Source organism: Leptosomus discolor, chromosome 1 (genome assembly GCF_034619465.1).
Source record: "Leptosomus discolor isolate bLepDis1 chromosome 1, bLepDis1.hap2, whole genome shotgun sequence".
NCBI lineage: Eukaryota > Metazoa > Chordata > Aves > Leptosomiformes > Leptosomidae > Leptosomus > Leptosomus discolor.
Genome location: NC_141391.1, coordinates 153,508,811 through 153,529,703, shown reverse-complemented (window position 1 = coordinate 153,529,703; position 20,893 = coordinate 153,508,811). Strand labels below are relative to the sequence as shown.

At 37.2% G+C, this 20,893-nt stretch overlaps 1 protein-coding gene across 1 annotated transcript in view; it reads left to right on the top strand.

The window, feature by feature from the left end:
- Positions 1 to 17,172, top strand: part of SYT10 (synaptotagmin 10) — a 36,079-nt gene extending 18,907 nt beyond the window's left edge. The window contains exons 3-7 of the mRNA XM_086467711.1: positions 1,155 to 1,719; positions 13,721 to 13,841; positions 14,199 to 14,370; positions 15,855 to 15,984; positions 17,101 to 17,172. Of these exons, the coding sequence (XP_086323837.1) occupies positions 1,155 to 1,719; positions 13,721 to 13,841; positions 14,199 to 14,370; positions 15,855 to 15,984; positions 17,101 to 17,172 (1,060 nt within the window). The remainder of the gene's footprint in view (positions 1 to 1,154; positions 1,720 to 13,720; positions 13,842 to 14,198; positions 14,371 to 15,854; positions 15,985 to 17,100) is intronic.
- Positions 17,173 to 20,893: the final 3,721 nt, after the last annotated feature.

Below are 20,893 nucleotides of genomic sequence, written 5' to 3'. Positions count from 1 at the left end.
GCAATAAGGCAAGGCTGGATTTGGCATTAATAAGCAATTGATTGCAAAAAGCAAAAGAAATTCTGACAATTAAATTGTTTTTTAAATGGCAACAAAGGATGCTCACAGGAGGAGGTAGGGAGCTTTTCCATTACAGATTGTTGGGGTAGTGTAGTACCAAGGAAATGTGAAAATGTCCAAAAAATAAACTGGACAGTGTGGTCATAATGGCATCTGCTGATGATTTTCCGTGAAACTTTTTGACCAGTGTTTTTATACTACTGTAAGGCTGTATGGCATGCCAGGGGTTTGGTTTCACTGTTAGTAGGAAAGGCACAAATTTCTATTGATGTTCATGAGTCAAGATAAGCCCATAAATACATACACTTAATGCAACACTGTATTCAGAATTAAAAGGATTTAAACATACTATTTCTTGCTAGGAGTACAGGAACCAGCTTTCTAATACACCACACAGCAGAATGTGAGAACAGAAGGAAAAAATCCATCACAGAAAAACGTTGACCAAAACTTTGAAATGTATTGTAGCCAGAACAAAATGTTCCCAGTACGATTGGAGAAGGCAATCCCTACCTCAGTGTAGCAAATACCAAGCAGCTGTATATAAAATGTAGGATGGCAAAGCACGATGGTGAAAACTTTCAGATGTAGCTCTGCATGGCCTTTTCAAGCACGTTTCACAGTGATGAGTGTGAAGCATGGTAAATATTTAATTGGAAAACCAGCAAGGAATGCCTCCAAAAAGTGGGAAGTACCAATAACAATTCTGCAAGTGATTTTTTTTTTTTTTCTGCCTGACTATTCTTTACTCAGGCCCTAGCAGAGTGAGATCAAGAAATGCTGGAACTGTCAGCTGGTTCTGTGGAAGAACCTTAATTCAGTTTCAGCTGCATAGCCTGAAAACAGAGTTATAAATATCTGTATTGTCAGGACACTTGGTGTCTCTCAGGCCACAAAGTTAATTCTGAATGATCGTTTCCTTCAAGGATGTTTTAAGACTTACGAAACATTTGTGGGCGATTATTTTAAAATTATTTTAAAGAGAAGAACCCTTACTAATTTGTTCTTCTTTTATTTTCTACTTAGTGATAGGCAGGTCTTTTCCCAGAGGTAACCATGGCTCCTTTTGTGTGTGTGTATGTGTATGTGTGCAGGCACAATTCTTTCAGGAGGCACTTGCCAAGGCAGATGCAAGTGTCCAGTGTTGATTTTAACATGGGGACAGATCCGATTTTGCAAAGGGGAGAGACAACAACCAGCATTGGGAGAATAAAACCGGAACTCTACAAACAGAAGTCTGTGGATTCTGATGGGCAACAAGAAGATGTGAAAACATGTGGAAAACTTAACTTCACTCTCCGGTATGATTATGAGAATGAACTTCTGGCTGTCACAATTGTCAAAGCCCTAGATCTGCCTGCTAAAGACTTCACAGGAACATCCGACCCCTACGTTAAGATTTATCTGCTTCCAGATAGGAAAAAGAAGTTTCAGACACGAGTTCACAGAAAGACGTTAAATCCTGTCTTTGATGAAACCTTTCAGTTTCCTGTAGCCTATGATCAACTCAGCAACAGGAAATTGCATTTCAGTGTTTATGATTTTGACAGATTTTCTAGACATGACATGATTGGGGAAGTTATTCTTGATAACCTTTTTGAAGTCTCAGATCTCTCCAGGGAAGCCAATGTATGGAAAGACATCCATTGTGCCACCACAGTAAGTAATGTGTTCCAAAAGCATTAACGTGATATTTTCGTTTCTCTTTTGTAGTTTGTGGTAGAGCATCCTGTTTATCAGCAGAGTCTGGAATGAAAAAAAAAAAAAAAAAAAAAGGCTGTCAATATTTTCCTTTGAGCATAGAGAGTAAGATGCTTTAGGAAGCTATAAAATTTAATTAACTAAAAAGTCTTCTGGGAACATACTGTCACCCTTATGGCTGACTGTGCAAATATAAATTAAGTTTATTAATTAAACAGTACATCACAAAAGTCACTGCTTAACAAGACCAATTAACATTTTCCCATTACCAAAATACCCTGTCCTTCAGAATGACCATCTATTAAGGAACAGGGCCCATCCTGCTCTTGTTAGAAGATTTTCATGGGCTGGGAGTCTTGTGAAGGAAGAGAGAGATGATAAAAATGCTTGAAGTCTACAATGTTCTTTGCTGACTGCCCTGTGCTTGGGGTCCCCAGTAGATGGGTCTGTGTTGCTGCTGGTTACTAGCAAAATTCAAGAGACAGAACCAAGTAGAGTTGGGAAACAGAAATTCTGTGTTGTTGCAAGCAAGAAAAGGAGGCCTGTGCATGGATGACAGGATAGGTGATGGGCTACCATCAGGAAAACCACCAGTCTCCAAACATTGTCTTTATTAACCTCGAAATCCAAACTCAACTTCCCTGGCCGAGGGGGGTGGGGGAATTAGATGGTGGAGGTATTTTTTATTTTGGTTTGGTGGGGTTTTTTAACTACTGTGCTATTTATATACAAGTTTTCCCATCTATTGTTCTGTGGAGATATCCAAAACAGTTTGAATAATCCCTTTGTTTGAGTATGGGCTGGATTTCCACAGCAGGGATGAACAGAGGACAGAGCAGTACTAGACACTGCTTCAGTGACAGAGGCTGCACACCATCTCTTCGATAGAGCTGCAGACTTCCCATGCCTCTTTTCCCAAATGTTTTCATGCTGTTCATACCTTCTAGACAGGGAAGTCTAGGACTGCATGACTAGGAGGATAAAGAGGATGGGTATTTCCTCACCGGTTTGAGCATAAGCAATGTGTTTCCTAAGGAAGGAGAAATATTAGGGAGCAGAGGATATTTGATACAGTTTTTGAATGTGAATTCCAAAACCAGCTATTTCTTTTAAATGCTGGGTCTACCAAACTGGTCTGAACAGCCTCCGGCACAACTCCAGAAAACCGTATCTGTGTATGCTTAGTTTGATCAAATTCAGGTTTCAGGTAAATTTAAGAACTGTGGTCTCAAGCTTAAAATTGAGTCTGTGTTTAAGGTCTTGGAATAATGGCCCGGTAACAATTTTTTAAATTTCTTCTAGCTTTGATATTGTCTGTAATACTTTAGTAATGATTTAAATGCTCACTGGTCCTTTGCAGCAGGTGTGTGTGAGATTTTTAGCTGATAACTAGAATGGTTTCAGCCAATCAGAATCTCTGGACTGTTCATCACTGGTTTTGAACAGATTGAAATGCCATACCAAATTATGCAGCTGGGAGAGATACTAATATATCTACACCTGGATTAAAATAGTTGCTAACCTTGGCACTGAATTCTAATTCAAGTTTCTTTGTCACTAAGGGTTAGTACATGCAGACATAGTGCTTAATTAACTCTGCTGGTGTTTTACTATATATGAAGTTGAAGAGAAAGCATGAAGTTTTTGGATTTCAGCCTTTCAGCCAGTATAGTTTACAGTATTCTGTGTGTATGAATAAATTGTCTCCCCTTAAACCATTAAAAAGAAATACAGAAAATTGAGATATCTTCTAGTATTGGGTGACCACATCAGCTTTCACAAGCCTTACACTATTCTCAGAAAATTATATAAGAAAAAGAAATTGATTTTTCCTGGCAAAATGAAACCCTCCTATAAGATGTCCTGTTACTGTATGTGCAATGTTCTGCCTTCTGTTTTACTTCAGCTGCTTCATGTAGATTAAAATTGGTTAGTAATAAAAGTTTCTAGTTCTGCCATTTCAGAAGCTGTAAGATGAGGGAGCCAATCCTGCACAGGAATAAACAGTGCATAAGATGTTAATCAAGGGGGAATTATAGTCTTAAGCACCACATCTAAAGTTTACCAAAGTCACTAGCTAACAATTAAATAACTAGCTAATGCTTGCCAGAGTCAATTGGACTTGGATTAAGCCTTGAAAAAAAAAGATCCAGCTGGTTATACAATTAGTGAAAAATAACTGTACTCCAAGCAAGCATGCTCTGGTGTTCATAAAGAATCTAAAACACTGGCTGTCTCAGTGGGAAGGTCCTTACTTACACAGTAGAGCATGGGAACCAAGATGCCATTCTGCAAATATTTCTCTCATGCTTTTTCCTTTTTCACCTCTGCTCTGTTTTGTTGTGTGTTCTGTGAAGTTTTTCAGCCTTTTGTTCAGACATGCTTCCTGCACTCAGTGGTTTGATCATGCTGTTGCTAAATGATAGATGGTAGAAGTGATAGATCGAAGGATTGGTCCAAAACTTAAAAACCACAGCAGAAGTAGCCTTTCCTCAGCTTTGAGTCTTTCCCATCTCTTCCATAGTCAAGAATTTTCTCTTTAGAAGGTAGATTGAGGGTGAAAAATCATTCCTATTACTGGCTTGGAAAGGACCTATTTTTATGACACAAGGTTCTGCAGACTCGGAGTTTAACACTTCTAGACAGATTTACCAAGGAATTGAACTGCAATATTTTACTAAGGAAGGAAGTTACTACAGGAGATTGGGAGATTCTCTTCTGTGCAAAGACTCTCTGTCAGTAGTTAACATAATTTTTAAAATATTTGTTTGCACATCCATAAGAAGTTTTTATTTGGTACAAGAAATACACAGGCTCAGGAAAATCAGACTGGATGGTTGTAGTGAGTCGTTTTGGCTGTAAAATGAGTGACTCTGTGGGAATCTACAGTTTGAATACTTTTTTTTTGTCATAGTAGTAATTTGAAACTATTTTATAGAAGTGCAGGATTGCCCCTCCTTCCCCCCCCCCCCCCCCCGCTCATTATTATTCTTATGATTTTCAACTGTTGGTATTTATTCATCTTCTGTAGTTTGTATTTTGTTCCTTTGATTTTTCATTCATTTCATTGTTTCTCTGTTATAAGTTACGTTGAAAACCTACAGCTATTGTATAATATGTAGTATATACCTGTGGTAAATGCTGAAGCATTGTAATTTCTTAATGTTAAATTATCAAGGTAAATTTGGTGTAAAATCAGTTGTGGAAAAGAAGTATCCTAGATATCTGATGATATTAATATCCCCAAATTTTGCTTATACATGGGTGATTGAATTTTCAATAAATAATCCATCATTTACTTCTGTTTGTTTGATTAATTAAAAAAAAAAAAGAGGAAAGAAAAACCGGACCACCTGTGAAGGTTGTTCAGTATGTTGAAATACTGTAATTCTTAATACACTTTAGGAAAATAATTCATAACATCAGAAGCAAACAAATAATATCAAATGGATAGTCAACGTATCTAGCTTAAGTTCTTTGCGAAGTGCTTCTGAGTGTTGCATACATTTCTGAGGTTTCTTACTATTAAAATATAACACATACTTTAGAAAAGTCATCTATTGTAAGCACTTAAGTGCAAATATTCAGTGTCATAAAATTGTTTAGGCAAAAAGACCACCTCTCGTGATCTAACACTTTCTAGATGTAAAAGTTTATTAACTTCTTATTATACTTCTTAAAATGATTGATTGCTTTGGAAATTTCTGCCTCTAACATCATTGCCTAAAAAAATTGGCAAGTGACTGTCAGAAACATTCTTTTTCCAAAAGCAGTCTGTGAACTCTGTTAGTATAACCAATTGTAGGAAACTATGCAATTGGGAAAAAAAAAAAAGAAAGGGCTCAGAATTTAGATGAAAGCCATTTCCAGCACAGTGGTTAGTCTCTTGGGAATGTTAGTCATGGAGCTGTCATATATTTGTAGCCTCTTGAATTATCTCATGTAGACAGATGGAACTTGATTATTATTTAGTTTTCCGACACCAGGCATTTCAGTGCTGCAGTTTTCTCATTTGTGAAGTGGGATATAAAAGAAGGTTTTGTAAGGACACAGACTTCATGTTATGCCCATGATGTGTGATCGCTGTTTCTAAAGCACTTCTAATATAGGTGAACAGCATTGCGGGAAAAGACAGAAGTGCTTAAGTACATTTTTTTTTTTTTTTTTCCAATAAGCAGGACAGCATTTGTTTCAGTTCGTTTATCTCAAATACTTGCCAGAGTGGCATGTCACACAGATAATCCTGCTAGCTGTTGGCCTCTGTAATGGAAAGAGATTCTTCTGATATCCTGATCAAACAAGAGAGAAAGCCACCTCTGCAGTTCACCTGGAGCAATTGCAGACATTATCTTTGCTCAGTTTTCTCCGTGGTTCACTATTTCTTAAACAGACAAAAAATGGAACACTAGACCTTACTCTGAGTAAGGCAATAGTGGTATAGAGCTGACAAAAATATGTCTTATGATTGTCAAATCTGAGGCCACATTGTAAGGATCGTCCTATTTCTTAGTGTTCAAGGAGCAGCACTATCAGGAAATGTTTTATCACCAGCAATGTAGTGGACTATGCCCTACAGTTAGCCATCCTCATCAGAATGGACTTAGACCATTAGTGTTTCTGGCAATATACATAAAATATCTAACACAATGTTAAAGGTGTGAAAGGGTAAAGGCTTGTCAGTACAGAAATATTTATCATCTATACAATGGGAACAGCCCCTTTAAAGCCGAGAACAACTGGCATTTGTCATTTCTACTCAGGGCCAGTGACATAAAGGATTCACATGATTACCATGCTGCTGAGTAGATGAGAGAATACTCTGGGCCAGTCTTTACAGGAAACGTGTTGAGGTTTTTCATTTAGGTTTGGGACTGCTTTAGGTCTAGGTCATAATTAGAAAAGACAATGGAGAAAGGGTGAGTTTCTGTCCAGTTAATGAAAGCAGGGAAGAGTTCTTATTATTACTGGATGTTTCTTTTAATTTGAAATGACAAATTATTTGAATATTCTGCTTTGATAGAAGCAAACTGCTACTTTCAGTCTACCTTAAAAGTAAGACATATTAGATGAACGAGGAATATGGTTTCCTCAAGGGAAGTTAATAATATGTCTGCATCCAGGCAGTACTGTGGTGCACGGCTTGACTGACCTGCTGTGCCCTAAGTGCTCTCTGAGTTTCTCACTGTGAATAGTCTCTTCGCAGTCAATGCATTGCTGCTTCGGAAGAGCGTCTTTATATGTGAAGGCACATACATTTAAATTCGTTCACGTGCCAGTAGATGCCACGGTTAGTTCACCAAAGTACCTCTCTTCTCAGCTGCTCTGAAGCAGGAGTGGGCTTCCTTGCTGCCTGGCAAGATGAAACTACCCCCCTGATGCAGAAGACAGACGGTTATGTACAGACTGAGTGAAAAAAGAAGCACCCAGGAGGCTTCCCAGCGTGCTATTGAGAGCATTCAGCCTGCTGGACCCAGTGTGCTGGCTCAGGGAGTCCTCTCTATGCAATCAGGACGGCAATCAGCAGCTGCGCTTACACAGAGCAATCAGGATGTCAGGCGAAAAAAAGCATTAGGCCTCCACAAGCAGAAGACGAAGTCATTACAGAGCAACAGGCCCTACTGCTTCAATACTATCTTCCATAGAGGCAAGAACAAAGGCAAATCTCATTGATTCATTTCCCAGGACAGCAGCTCAATCAATAAGTGGTGCTGGGAGGAAGAAAATGAGCTGGATTTGATATGCAAAGAATAACAGGAGGGAAAAATAAATATTAGCTGTGGGGACAAGTTTTCCAAAGTAAAATCCCCTTGAGAGGTGGTAGAATTAGCTCTGCAGTTCAAGCTTCATGTCACTTCTGACAGCTTCTGTGATAGCATAAATACCATCAAATTCTAAACGTATAGATGAGAAAACAGATAGCCTGGAAGATTTCTGTACTGCTCTTGCCTATCATTCTTCTAGCTCTTGTTCTATACCTCAAAACCAGAAATGTCTTAATATATTCTTAGCTAACTGCCTGAGGGGACAGGTTTCTTTTCTTTCCATCCAACCCCCAACATTTATCGTTATGTTTTATTTTATCCCTTATTCTTAAAGCTTGAGGTCAGTAGTTTTTATTGGAAAGCAGAAATATATATAATATGTTTCTAAACAGAACAAGTAAAAGAGAGAGAGACGAATCTGTCTTTTGGGGAATTATCTTTCTGTGGTATTCAAGTAATCCAAAGGTCTAGTTCTGCCAATGCATTTTTCTTTAAATTTGCATACTATACAGAAAAGCGGTTTTCAGTGTGACTAAAGTCTAGGAATGCAAATGCCTGAATAACTTCTTTGATATCTAGAAAATTATGATTAGTTAGTACAGATGTTTACTCAAAATACAGCAGGAAAATGGAGACAAAAAGGTTTGCTAACCACCTGTTTAGGAATCAAGTACAAAATAATTTTATGCCACTCTTGGTATTTTTGCTATGCTATTCTCACATGCAATCTTTAAAACATCATTAAAATTACAATTAATAGGAAAGTAGTTCTGGATATTAAAATTGAGATTAAGAATTAAAATTGTTATTTATTGTGTATTATGATATCTGAATGATAATGGAAGTAACAAGGAAGCTTCTGAGGGAATTTCATTTCAAATGCAGTTTTAATTACACATGCTTGTTATTTTAGACATGGAAATTAATGACACACAAGTAACAATAAAAGTGTATACATTTTTTAGTTCCAGTACATTCATATAGCTCATTGTAAGAATCCATAGCAAGTTACTCTTTTAAGACTGTGTTTGAATTGCATAACTTGAAAAAATAGGGGAAAAGAAGAAGAAACAAACACCAATAAAAAAATAGCCTAGAGTTCATTTGGGAATGAAAAATTATGCAAAAATGGCACCTTATTTCAGGTATCAGCTCTCTGTAAGCTTTTCACTCCTGCTAGCATATTAAACCAGTTAAGATCTTGGAGTATAGGAGGGAGACTACAGAAGTTCTTACACTATCAATATAGTTAGTAAATAATTCTTCCTGTTCAGTTCAGGATTATGGATGGTGATATGTGAGAAGAAACTATCCTGAACATGGAAGGATCTTTATTTAACTTCCTCACTGAATTTGTGCAGGTTCCTAGCTAAAAGTTGTCTTTTCTATTGAATTTGGTGGAAACAACTGGGAAAATTAATTGGAGTATGGGCTTCCTCCGGCAACAATTGTTCTATCAATCAGGCTAATTGATGCTCCCCTACAAGGGCTTCAAACTTCTCCTCGCATTCCTCCTCTGTTTATCCATATTGTGAGCAGGGAGCACAGCCTCTGTAGAAATGCTGCTACTTCATAGGGGTAAGTTTGAAAATGAGAGAACTGGTGTCCATTGGATATGATAACAAAAATAACAGAATAAGGATGTTTTTTCATCTCATTTTGCCAACCCCTAGACTGATTTCCAAGAGCCCATAAAGCAGGAATGTGGACAGATTGTTGGTAACCTAATGGAAAAAAAATGTTAGTACATCCATTCAGGTGCGATTGCTTCTGCAGGATAAGGATTACACTGTTTGGAAAATCTGTATTCTGTAGCTAAAAAAACCCAGGTTCATCTGAATAGCTAACGTACACATTTAAGATTGGTGTTTTCTTTGTTTTATTTGGTTCTAGCATCGCTGTACCAGAAAATGGATTGGATAGTGAGGTAAACCGGGAGCCATAAAAGTAACTGAAGCTGGTATAGTGCTTACCACAGTTCCAGTTCCTTAGTTCTGTATGATGGCTTGTGTACACAAAAGGGAAATAAATGAAGAGAGATGCAGTACTAACAAATGCTTGCCTTTGCATTAGTGCAGCTGTACTCGATGCTGGTTTTTCTGTACCCGTTATCGGAAGTCAGTGGGGGGGAATCATTACAAGCATCTGTAAGGCTAGCTGTTAATTGAGATCTAAATTTAATCTAAGAAGAAAACCTCAAAATAGGCCTAGGAAAGAGATAAAATTTCGTGGGAGTTACCTAGGTAATGTGCAATTCTAGGTGAATATATGATTCATGTAAGACAATCTGAAACATAGATAAAAATTTGCATGAATGGCAACCACTCCACTGGGTCCAGGCTTGTGTCTTCTGAGTTCTGTTTTGGTTGAGGTGGACTGTAATGCAGATGTGATTGTTGAGGGTGCTCTGTGTCTTGGCTTCCTCAGATTTGCTTGTACTGAAGTGTTCCTGTCAGATAACTTGTGTGAGCTTAATTATCTAGTGTATTACAAAGTGCGAAAAATATGAATTTCCTAGAGCACTGGGATTCTGAATTAATTTAAATCCTATTTTTAAATCTCAATTAAAATCAATAATAGTTAAGGATACAGGGCATTTAAAAATTTAAAAATTACCTCATGGTAATCAATGTGGGAGACAAAGACTGCCATGAGAAGTTTAAATTCTGATCCTTAATTTGTTCATTATCTAGGTCGGAACCTGTGTTTTCAGCTCCAAATTCATGAACCTCTAGTGCTCAGGTTAGCAAAAACTGTGTGTGTGGGAAGGAATGATGATATCCTAGGCATTTTACTCAATGCCCAGTCTCTGATGCTATCATATATATATATGCATAATTTTAATCTTATTCCTTCAAAAGAGTATTTAAAAGTTCGTAAGTCTTGGGTTTCAACCTGTGTGATTGATTTCCAAAGAATATTTATTTTAATGATGCGTTTTAATATCTTAATTTCTGGTTGCCCTATGACTTGTGGAGGTCCTAACAAAATATACTCAGTTCACTCAAGTTTGAAGAAAGATTTTCTATTCCCTACTAACAAATAAGACACTGTCTACAAAACTGTCAGCGAAAATCAGGTGACACAACCAGTACCAAATTAAGTTAAAAAGATAGAATCATTGGAGTAGTTTAAAGAGCTCTAAAAGAATTTGTATTTTAACTCAATCTGAGGATCATGGGAACTCCTAGTCTGTGGTGGCAATCTATGACAGTCAGTTCTCTCCACCAGGAGGTGAGCTAAATACTGTCCACAGACTAGTGCAGAGTAACTGCTAATTCTATTTCTAGCCCTTTGATCTTACAATGAGTGTAAGATGTCTTTGATATAGACAAGAGTGTTTATTTGAAATAATATCTGTTCTAGTCCACTGCAGAATTTATCTATTAGAATAATGAATAGAGCAACATGAGTGTTGTTCCACAATAAGAAAACCAGACATTTCAGGGCAGCACAAGCCATGTTTTTTCCAAGCATAGGTAATAGGTATCAGAAAATGCCTGCAGAAACAGTAGAGAGGTAGAGAGCCTTTTCCCAATCCTGAGAGCATCCCTTAACACTTCAACCTGAGTAGTCAGTACACAGGTTACAGAGCTCTGGTAACTTCAGTACATCTGCCCTTTGGACAGTCTGCTGTGTGGAGTGAAAAGATTCCACTCATTTGTTGTCCAAACATTTCTTTTTGCATTAAGGCATCTTGCTTATTCATTGCATGGTCAAAAAAAAAACAACAACCTGGTTTTGATTGCAGGGGATTTTCCAAGCTCTTTTTCAGTGTAACTTCAGTACATGGTGTTCAGAAAGGAAAGAAAAAGGACTCAGCATAAGCCCCAAATGGTTGCCATTATGTTAAGCATTGATGCTTGTGTCTGCTTTTCTAAAAAGTACTGTAGAGTAACCACCATATGGAGTTTTGCAAGTATTTTGAGCAATGCTTTTTTAAAAGTATTTAAGTCATGGTAAATAGTCCTGTCTGTATTCTTGTTTGTCGTTTGAGCACACCCAAACCTTTGAGTGTCTATCCAATTTCTCTTCAAAAAGAACTAGTAGAATACTCAGGTTCGTAATCCCATCTTGCGCAAATGATTTCTTCTGTATTCACCTACACAAGTCATCTCTCTGAAGAAGGAAGAATTAGTCTTTTTTATGAGTTGCTCAGTGTGTTTTATGATCCAGCCCATCTTCATCACCTCTCTCAACATAGACCTTAAACTTTGAAGCACTGGATGTGGGGAAACTATATTTCCTTTTCAAACATATGGATATGAGGAGCAACAATCAGATTCTGAATTCAGAAAGTAATGCTAGTAACAGAAGCTGTGCCTAAAACAGATTTCAGATATGACAATAACTGTAAATTATAACAAAGAGCACTTGCCACATTAACAAGTGTGTGAAAAGAATTACACATCATTTGTTAGTTTTATTTATATTTTTCTGAAATAGAAAAGTGAGTTTGTTAATGTATTCCGTGGCATAAAATTCAGTGCTCTATGTGGCAAAGGGATTGGGTGAAGGAGATGTCAAATAGCTGTATTTATCTTATGTGGATTGAATGAACTAAATAATTTTGAGATACTGAGAAATCTGAAATCCTGACAAGCATGAAATTTGCCCACAGTGCATGTTCACATGCTTATCAATCTATTAATTCTCAGAAGAGAGTCCCAGCGAAATGACTGAACATGTGACTTGACCAACCTACACAAAAGTCAATTCTATTAACAGTGAAACAGAATTTAAAACTATCCTGAAACTGCATTCTTCAATCTAAAGTCTACAATGCAGGGGGGAAAAAAACCCAACCCTGGAGCATATCATTAAGTCCGTCTTTACTTGAAAAAGATCTGAAGCACCTATTTCAATTTAGACAGAGTATTAACCCAAAGGAAGTCAGTAAAACTGTTCATATAAGCAGCTGAAAAATGTGAAGAAGAAGCCCCAGTCTCTCTCATAAATAAAGCAATATATTTGTCATTTACACAGCAATCATTATTTTAGTTTGTATCATTTCAAAATATATCATGCTTGCCTTCCAATGCTAGAAGAGCTGTACTATAAATCCAGAAGTTCTCAAACAAATTTGTACTCTTGGGGTAGCTGTAGGTTTGACAGATAAAATATTGAAGGGAAGATAGTAAAAATAAGCTTTTTAGTAGTAGTCAAAAAAGTCCTTTGAGGTCACATGAGCGTGCTTGAGAGTGGGTGCCTTGCTGAAGTGACGTCCTTACATGCTCCTTACAAGTTCATGTTTAAAAATCCTGAATTGTTCTTAATATGCATTTTTCTTTGGACTTTTTTTTTGAGGTGTATTTAAAATCTTAAGAGAACAGGAACAATTTAGAACATAACATCTCAACAAATAAACTTTTCTAGTATTACGATAATTGCATACCTGTGAGAAAAGAAAAAAAATAAGAACTGATGGAACATCTCGTCTTTAGATTGCACTTTTCAAGTGTTGTAGAATCTGAACTGTATAGCAACATCATATCGCATGAATTTACAGCACATTGTCTCAACATAGAAACAATCTCTTTGTGAGGATGGACCTTATCAATCTTTCCTGGTATATTATCTTCCAAAAAGTTGCCGTTGAGCCAGGAAAGTTGTAGGTGCTACTCCTTTATTTTGTTTTTCTTTTAGAATAGAATGACCCCTCAAAGCACAGTAAGAGCAATAAAGCTCACAACTCTTACAAGCACATTCATCTGTTCGAAACACTTATACAGGATAAACTTTTCATACACATACCTGTGTGCAGAAATAAATCTCCTACATAAATTCCAGTGGCTAAACAGTATGTAAAGGTTTGTGATCTAAATATCCCATCAGCTTTCTTTCTGTTGGGGATGATGGAGTCTGTGTCTTTTCAAGACTAGAACTTGACATTCTACATTCAGCACCTTTTAATTTGTGTGACATCCACACAAACATATCTGGAAACCAGAATTTTGACTCTGCTTTTGTTTTAATTTCTAAGTAATTCTAAGTCCTGTCACTAAAACATTATCCTGTTGATACTCCTGTATTTTATAGAAATAATTTCTGAAAATTGTTTGTGACTTCTTCAAAAACATGTGAGGCTGCAAAAGAAATCCTTCCCATGTTAAAAAAGAAATTCTAGATTTTTACATGATCTGAACTGAATTGTTGGCTGTATGGTCAGATTTCTAATAATTGCTTTTCTTTTTCAGGAAAGCATAGATTTGGGTGAGATCATGTTTTCTCTTTGTTATTTGCCTACTGCTGGGAGAATGACATTAACGGTCATCAAATGTAGGAATCTCAAAGCAATGGATATAACTGGCGCATCAGGTGAATCTATTTCTTTTTTACTTAAGGCAAAGTCTATTCAGGAAGAGGACAAATAGGAATTCCTTGGGTTTTGTGTGTTTAACATGGTTGTGAAATGGAAGTAGCAGGAGAATGGGTATAGGCCCTGTTCAGATCTACTGTCTGTCTTTGGTCTGGCAGACAGTATGTCTGTTCAGAATGCCTATACCTTTCCTTTGCATTGACAGCATATTGAAAGAAGTGTTTGCCAGAGACACTAAAATCTTCATAATTTTTTGTCTTATCAATATGACATTCCTACAAAAGAATATTGCTTTTATGCTACACATTTGAATTACTTTGAGTCCAAGTGCGCACAACTGATTATCCGTTACTCAGATCCATACGTCAAAGTGTCACTGATGTGTGAGGGTCGAAGACTGAAAAAGCGGAAAACAACCACAAAGAAGAACACCCTCAATCCCGTTTATAACGAGGCCATCATCTTTGATATCCCTCCAGAGAATGTGGACCAGGTCAGCCTCTCCATTGCAGTGATGGATTATGATCGGTAAGCACAGTTTGCTTTCTGACCATTCATCTTCAGTGAGAAGTTACCTGATCATTGCAAGCAGCTACTTTCTACCTCCTTGAACTTTCAAGTAGGTTCAGTGTCACAGAAGATGAAGCCTTTGGGTCTTTTTCTGAGAAGGTTTAAGGTTTCCACACCTTTTAGAGCTCAGGCCATTTTATGTATGTTATAAATAACTGTGATGAGGAAGAAACATGGCTCAATCTTCTTACAGGCCACTAGCCTTGACATAAATTTCTGTCCCCGTCTGCTGGCCGGACTATGTAAAAGCTTGATAAATCAGGTATGTCTCCCAGTTTAAAAAAGGCCATCACACCTCTAATTTCTATTTAAATGGCAGATATTCAAAATCAAAGAAAATTTGGATGACTACAAAAGAATTAAATGATAATTACCTCATTGAATTAAGTCATGATTAATTCTTCGATTGACTCCATAAAGAAACTTTGTAACCTTTGGGTTCAGCCCTCGCTGATAAGACATCTGAGCCTCAATTATCTATGTCCTCATTGAGAACTGACAGGAAGAGACTCCTGCTTAGAGTGGCTTCAAGGACTGCAGGTTAAACTAGACAGTGACTGACAGAACCATGCCTGAGCCAAGTCTGCTTCATTCAATTGCTATTAGTAATGAGCTCTTGAGATTGCAGGGCAAATAAACAGTGAAAGTCCAATTTAGTAACATGAACCTTCGGATAGTTTTCCTTGCCATCAGATTTCTGATCATCCTCCAGCTTCTGTCACAAAGACTTTTTCAGTCAGATGTGAAATGGGCACTGTGGTGCCATTAGGAGAAGAGCACAGCCACTTGCATACTTTCAGTACTCTTCAGCTGCTCCTTTCAAAGTGTTTCCTAAGAGGAAGTTAGGAAACATTATTCTAAGGTACATATATGCAAGGTAGAGTAAATTACTTTCTGGAGTCCCTCAACAAGTCTATGGCACTGCCAGGAGTATGAAGTAGTAAGGTATAGCCTATTACGGCTGTGCATCTTGCCTTGCACATTTTTGACTGCAGTCCCAATGTCCACAACAGTCAAATTGGGAAATACAGTGTGAAATGACATCTGAAGGCTTTGCAGTAGGAAATGTATTCTCCGCCATTTTACTTCACCTTCCTCTCTCACAAAATTTAAGTATGCTGTCGTTCTAGATCATTTGGTATATTATGGCCCTTTTCTGTCCTTGCGTCTTTTGGGTTGTAACCTTTTTGTGGCAAGGTTTAAATCTTTGTTGCTATTTTTATAGCTGCTAGAAGCACTCTGGAAGTAGCTGGAGGTTTTTGATGATACCACTACAGAACTTAATATTACTATACTACCACTAAAACTAATATCTGTAATAAATAATATGAAAACTTTGGGCATGTATTCTGTGCTGCGCTAAACTAATAAACAGATTTATACACCAGATGTTATTAAAACCATTTTTATTTTAAAAAAATCTGCCTTTCTGCAATTCTCAGAGTAGGGCACAATGAGGTCATTGGGGTATGTCGGACAGGAATTGATGCTGAAGGGCTTGGAAGAGATCATTGGAATGAAATGTTGGCTTACCCACGTAAACCAATAACTCACTGGCATCCACTACTAGAGGTAAGAAGTAGCAAAATTTTCTCCTTCTCAGGATATTGAATGATTTTGTCTCTCTCACACTTGTGCACTTCTGAGAATCATGAAAATCAGTGCAGCATCTGTGGACCAGCTATAAGATCCTTAGCACAACCTAAATCCACTTTCATGGGTTTATTTATTACTTAAATGTGCCATTTCAAAAGTTTCCATGATGCACTGATGGCATTGTAAAATTAAATTAAGACATTTAAAATTTCCAGAGGTTATGACAAGTAGCTTATATCCACTTAGAAGAGATCATTTGCAAGTATTTCAAAAGCAGTAATTCCTATTCAAAAATCTTTATCACGAAGAATTATGTTGCTAAAACATTAGTCTGAAACTGTCCTGCTAATTAGGCTAAATTGAGGCAACATACCAGCAGCTGGCTCCAGAGTTACTCAAACAGGCACTTATTGGAAACTTACTCAAATGCGTGGGTGACTGTATCTACAAGTCCCTGGGCTTGGACTCCCTCTTCAATGTGCTGGGGCCTCACTTTACTGGTTTTCTGTATGCAAAATGCTCACAGCTTTGGATTTGGAAAGATTCATATTGAAGCCTCAAGAAGCAGCAGGCCCCGTTTGGGGACACAGAAGGCACACTGTTTAGCCCTTCCCAAAAGCAATCTCTATAGAAAAAATGAGTTGCTCTCTGAGGCACCATGGGCCATTTTGGGTTTCCTCACTGTGTAGCACATGGCTGCACAGCATGTTCAGTGACAGGTAGAAAAAGCCCAACAGCAAGGCTTTAGTAAAACACCTAAAGAAGGGTGTGAGGGCAAGGAAACTGAGTCAATGCAGCAAAGAAGCCTCTTTTTAGAGGTTTGTGGCTCCCTCTGGATTATGTAAGTCTGCAGACAGAGGTACCACCCCTGGCTGGTGAAATAAACCCACTCCTCTGAAACAAAATCAGAGGCATTTTTAGGAGGTCACTTTAGGAATTTGCTTTCCATTATTAGTTCTGCAGGAGACTTTGATCCAGAAAGAGTCTAGATATGATTTGGGTTCCTCTTTGAGGGAGTCTCTCATCCTCTGAAATGAGTGTGATACACAGCCCGATATGATGACATTTGTAAAACTAACACTTTTCTTGCAGTTACCTGGCCGAGCAACCAGTTTTGATAGCCAGGGATCTTGTTCATCACCAAAACCACCACTTACACCCTAGGGAACAAGAGTGGATTCATCGTGTTCAGTGTCCAAAGCTCCCTTGTAGCTCACCTCTACATCAACAGAAGGTTTGGCTTCCGCAGATGAACTGTATCCATATTTATTTATTAAAATACTTTTTTCCTATTCTAAGTCTTATATTACGGTTTATAATAATTTCTTAACATATGAATGAAGTTGACTTGAACCAAATATAACCCTTTCTCATACAAATTCATTCACTTGTTTTCTCTGGCCTATATCCAGTGTCATATCCAAGCAATGTTTTGATATGACCTATGTCTTTGCATAGATAAAGAAATCAGAAAAAAAAATCCCTTGAGCAATTCAAAACCACTGCAGCTTGTAATGCCTAATTCTTTCGAGGGAGAGAAAATAGTCATACATAGCTCATGTAGTAAATTTCTTCTAAATTGCACTAAATCCTGTATGATTTCTCAAGATAACACTTCAAATTGAATGTTGCATGAAAAGACAACTGTTGTCATGTTTTGAATGCTTGGAAAATCAGTTCATTCCTTGGGCAGGGAGGAAGGGCTGATCAAAAGCCCACTGAAGCCGATGAGAAGGACCCTACTGGCTTCACTGGGTTTTAGTTCGGCCTTTATGGAACGGGTGTCACAACTGGATCTATGCAGTTATAATCTTCCAGCAATCAAGACACCGGCTGCCCCCACGGAACTCATTAGCCTGTCCAACAAAACAACCAGGCACATGTGCCAAGGCCTGTGGCTCTACTCAGCAGCTGTTTTGCTTTGGTTATCCACTGGCTGATGAAGACCCAGCTGCATGACACTGAACAGCACATGTATGGGTGTCGCTGCGGAAAGCTAATATGTCTGCAATGAGTTGTGTAGAAGTCGATGCAACTCCACACAAATGTAGGTCTTCTGTGGAGGTGCATCCAGCCCCTTCGAAGCAGCCCATTTTCTGCTGGCATCATGCAGTCCTTAATTGGTCTTTACGCAGGTCAAACTGTAGATGGGAGAATGCTTTGAAGTAAAAGAATTGATTTAATGTATTTTAGCTGTTCAAAAAGTTGACCAAAAACTGCAGTTACGCACAACATTTTTCTGATTCTTGATTTAATGTGACAGTATTAGATTTCTTCAAAGTTATTTTGACTAAGTGCATAGCTCATGTGGAATAGTTTCTGGTCTCCGGTCATATGCCTCTAGAATTATATGCTAAATATGAATTTGAGATATGTTTTGTGTCAATATACAGAGAGAGAAGTTGAAATGTTACAATTTTATAAGGTAGTAAACTCATTTATTAGGATACACAGTGACAGCAAATGCAAAAAAGTATTGGCTGAAGTGAGCTGCTTTAAAAATTGGAAAAGAACTGCATATTATTTTGTCTATTCAGCTCTTTCTAATGCTGCAGTTTACCTCAATTGGATAATTATTTTATTTTTTAATTTTTTTTCTGGGTTTTTTTTTTTCTTTTCTTTCTGTGAAGAGCATGGCAAAGACTGCATGATTGGGACTGAGATTTTGCAAGCTGAACTGCAACTAGAGAAAAGTTGAGGCGGTGGCTCTTTTTGTATCTTTGTAATGTATAAAGAAAACTGAGAAAGATAATATTTTCCAAAACAGTGTTTTTACAGAAGAAAAGTGTCATACACAAGAAAAATGCCAATAGAAGATTGGTTTATGATAATGGAAGAATTTGTGGGAACTAATCTGGTGGTAAAGGGAAAAGCCAGTTTAGACAGACTTCTAAAGAACCGTTTTGGCTTGGTTGATTTGGCCTCGTTGACGCAGAATATGTTTATGAAGATCCAGTCCCTCCATTCTGCTAACTAATCTCTAAGGCAGTCAAATATGCCTTGAAGTGTCTTACTGCTCCAGGAAAGTTAGGAAGGTTGGTCTTAACATTGGAGGTGTTTCTAACGCAAAAAAAAAAAAAAAAAAAAAAAAAAAGGCAGGTTTATACATTGCCATCTCTGCCTACAAAAACAGGAAGCAAATAAGTAAATAAAAAATAAATTCTTCAGACATTCTTTACAAATTAAAAGGAAAAAAAAAAAAAAAAGGCTCCACCCCAAGTTTTTGAATGTCTGTTCCAGGTTGCTATTCATGGCCTCTAGACAGAAATAGTTTTTCCCAGAGAGGACTGGTAATGCTGAACACTGATCCTCCCTGCCCAAGATTGTACTTTCATCCCCATAAATACAGATCAGCCTTGCAGAATTTCATTCCTCCATTTGCTCTGGGTGAGTAATTTTTTGAATAGGAGAACAAGCTCTCGTCTGAGGGGTTTTTATCTGCCTATCATTGTTATCATCTTGAGATTCTGTGGCCTAGGTAATTTTCATCATGATTTGCAAGGTTGATACAGAAATGGAGATATATATATATATATGTGGAGACTGAAAAACTATTTTGTGTATACATTTATCTTAATATAAATTATATCAGCAGTGGCCTTTGTGGCCTAGAAAATACTTTTTGTAATGTGGTACTGTAACAGTTAACTAAATATTCTTTGCACTTTTTTGCACCTGATATCCAAAAAGTTAACAATTTCATGATCAAATGTAGCATAGGTGTTCAGCAATGAGCAACTTCTTTTTAACTATTTCATTGTTCTCTATGAGTATCCTGTATGTTTCTTCATAAGTAGTAAGGTATTTCAAGATTCATTTTCTTAAATTTAAATTGTGGTCAAACACCAAAGGAATAATAACTCAGTTTGTGCCCTCTTGTTGTGTTATTTTTGGTATTGTTAATAACAACAGTGAATGACTTCTGTGTCTAAACTTGCTTTATGGGTGCTTTGCATCTAGGAAAAATGAGGCTGCCAAATTATCAGGCATGTAACTTGAAAAATAATCCCCTAATTAACTATTTCTAGTCCCTTATCAGTGAAGAATAGAATTAATGCAAAAGATTTTTTTTTTCCACTGATTTCTTAGCTGTCTCACATTCAGGGTATATAGTATAACCAACCCATTGGCTTTAGAGCATGGTTCACAAGTTACTCTCCGAGTGTACTCACAGAAGGACCGAGCAAAAGCTTAGCACAGTTTTAGTCAATGAATATGTCGCTTTTTGTATCTCTATTAAGAAATGTAAAATACTTTAATTTGGAGAAGTTGTAAACTCCGTACTCCCATTTTTTGTGGCCTATGTACATTTCTGCTGTATCACAAATATTAGCCTAATTTGAGCAGAATCAAATGTGGCAAATGTTTGGTGTAAAATATATTGTAGTAATTTTACAACAGTTTGAAAAACATTCCTAAAAGCTTAAGTTATTTTTATGAAATTTTTATGGAAACAGTAACAGTACTTAATAAGAATTGTATTTTGCACTGCAGAGCCTTTTTGTGCTTTCGCAACAGTAAACCATGGAACTGTACAGAGAAAGTACATGATGGATTAAGTGGTTCCAGGGGAGCTGTTAAATTTTTGTATTTATTTTCAATAATGCACTGTAAAGTGAAAAAGCCCACATACAAATGTGTCTAATGAGCCATTCTAGTCTTTTGGGCAAATATTGTTTTCAAGCAATTGTTTCCCTTCCCCACATTAAATAAGTTTTCAGGGATGATTAGATTTGCTCTAAGTAACCATAAAATTGTTATTAGGTCTATGCAAAATGTTAAGTAGGACCCTAAACCACAGCTAAACTTAGGATTCTAGTGGCGCTACAGACAGTAGCATAGGTGAGCATATGCTCATTAATGTAAGTCATGTGTTGTACTCCAT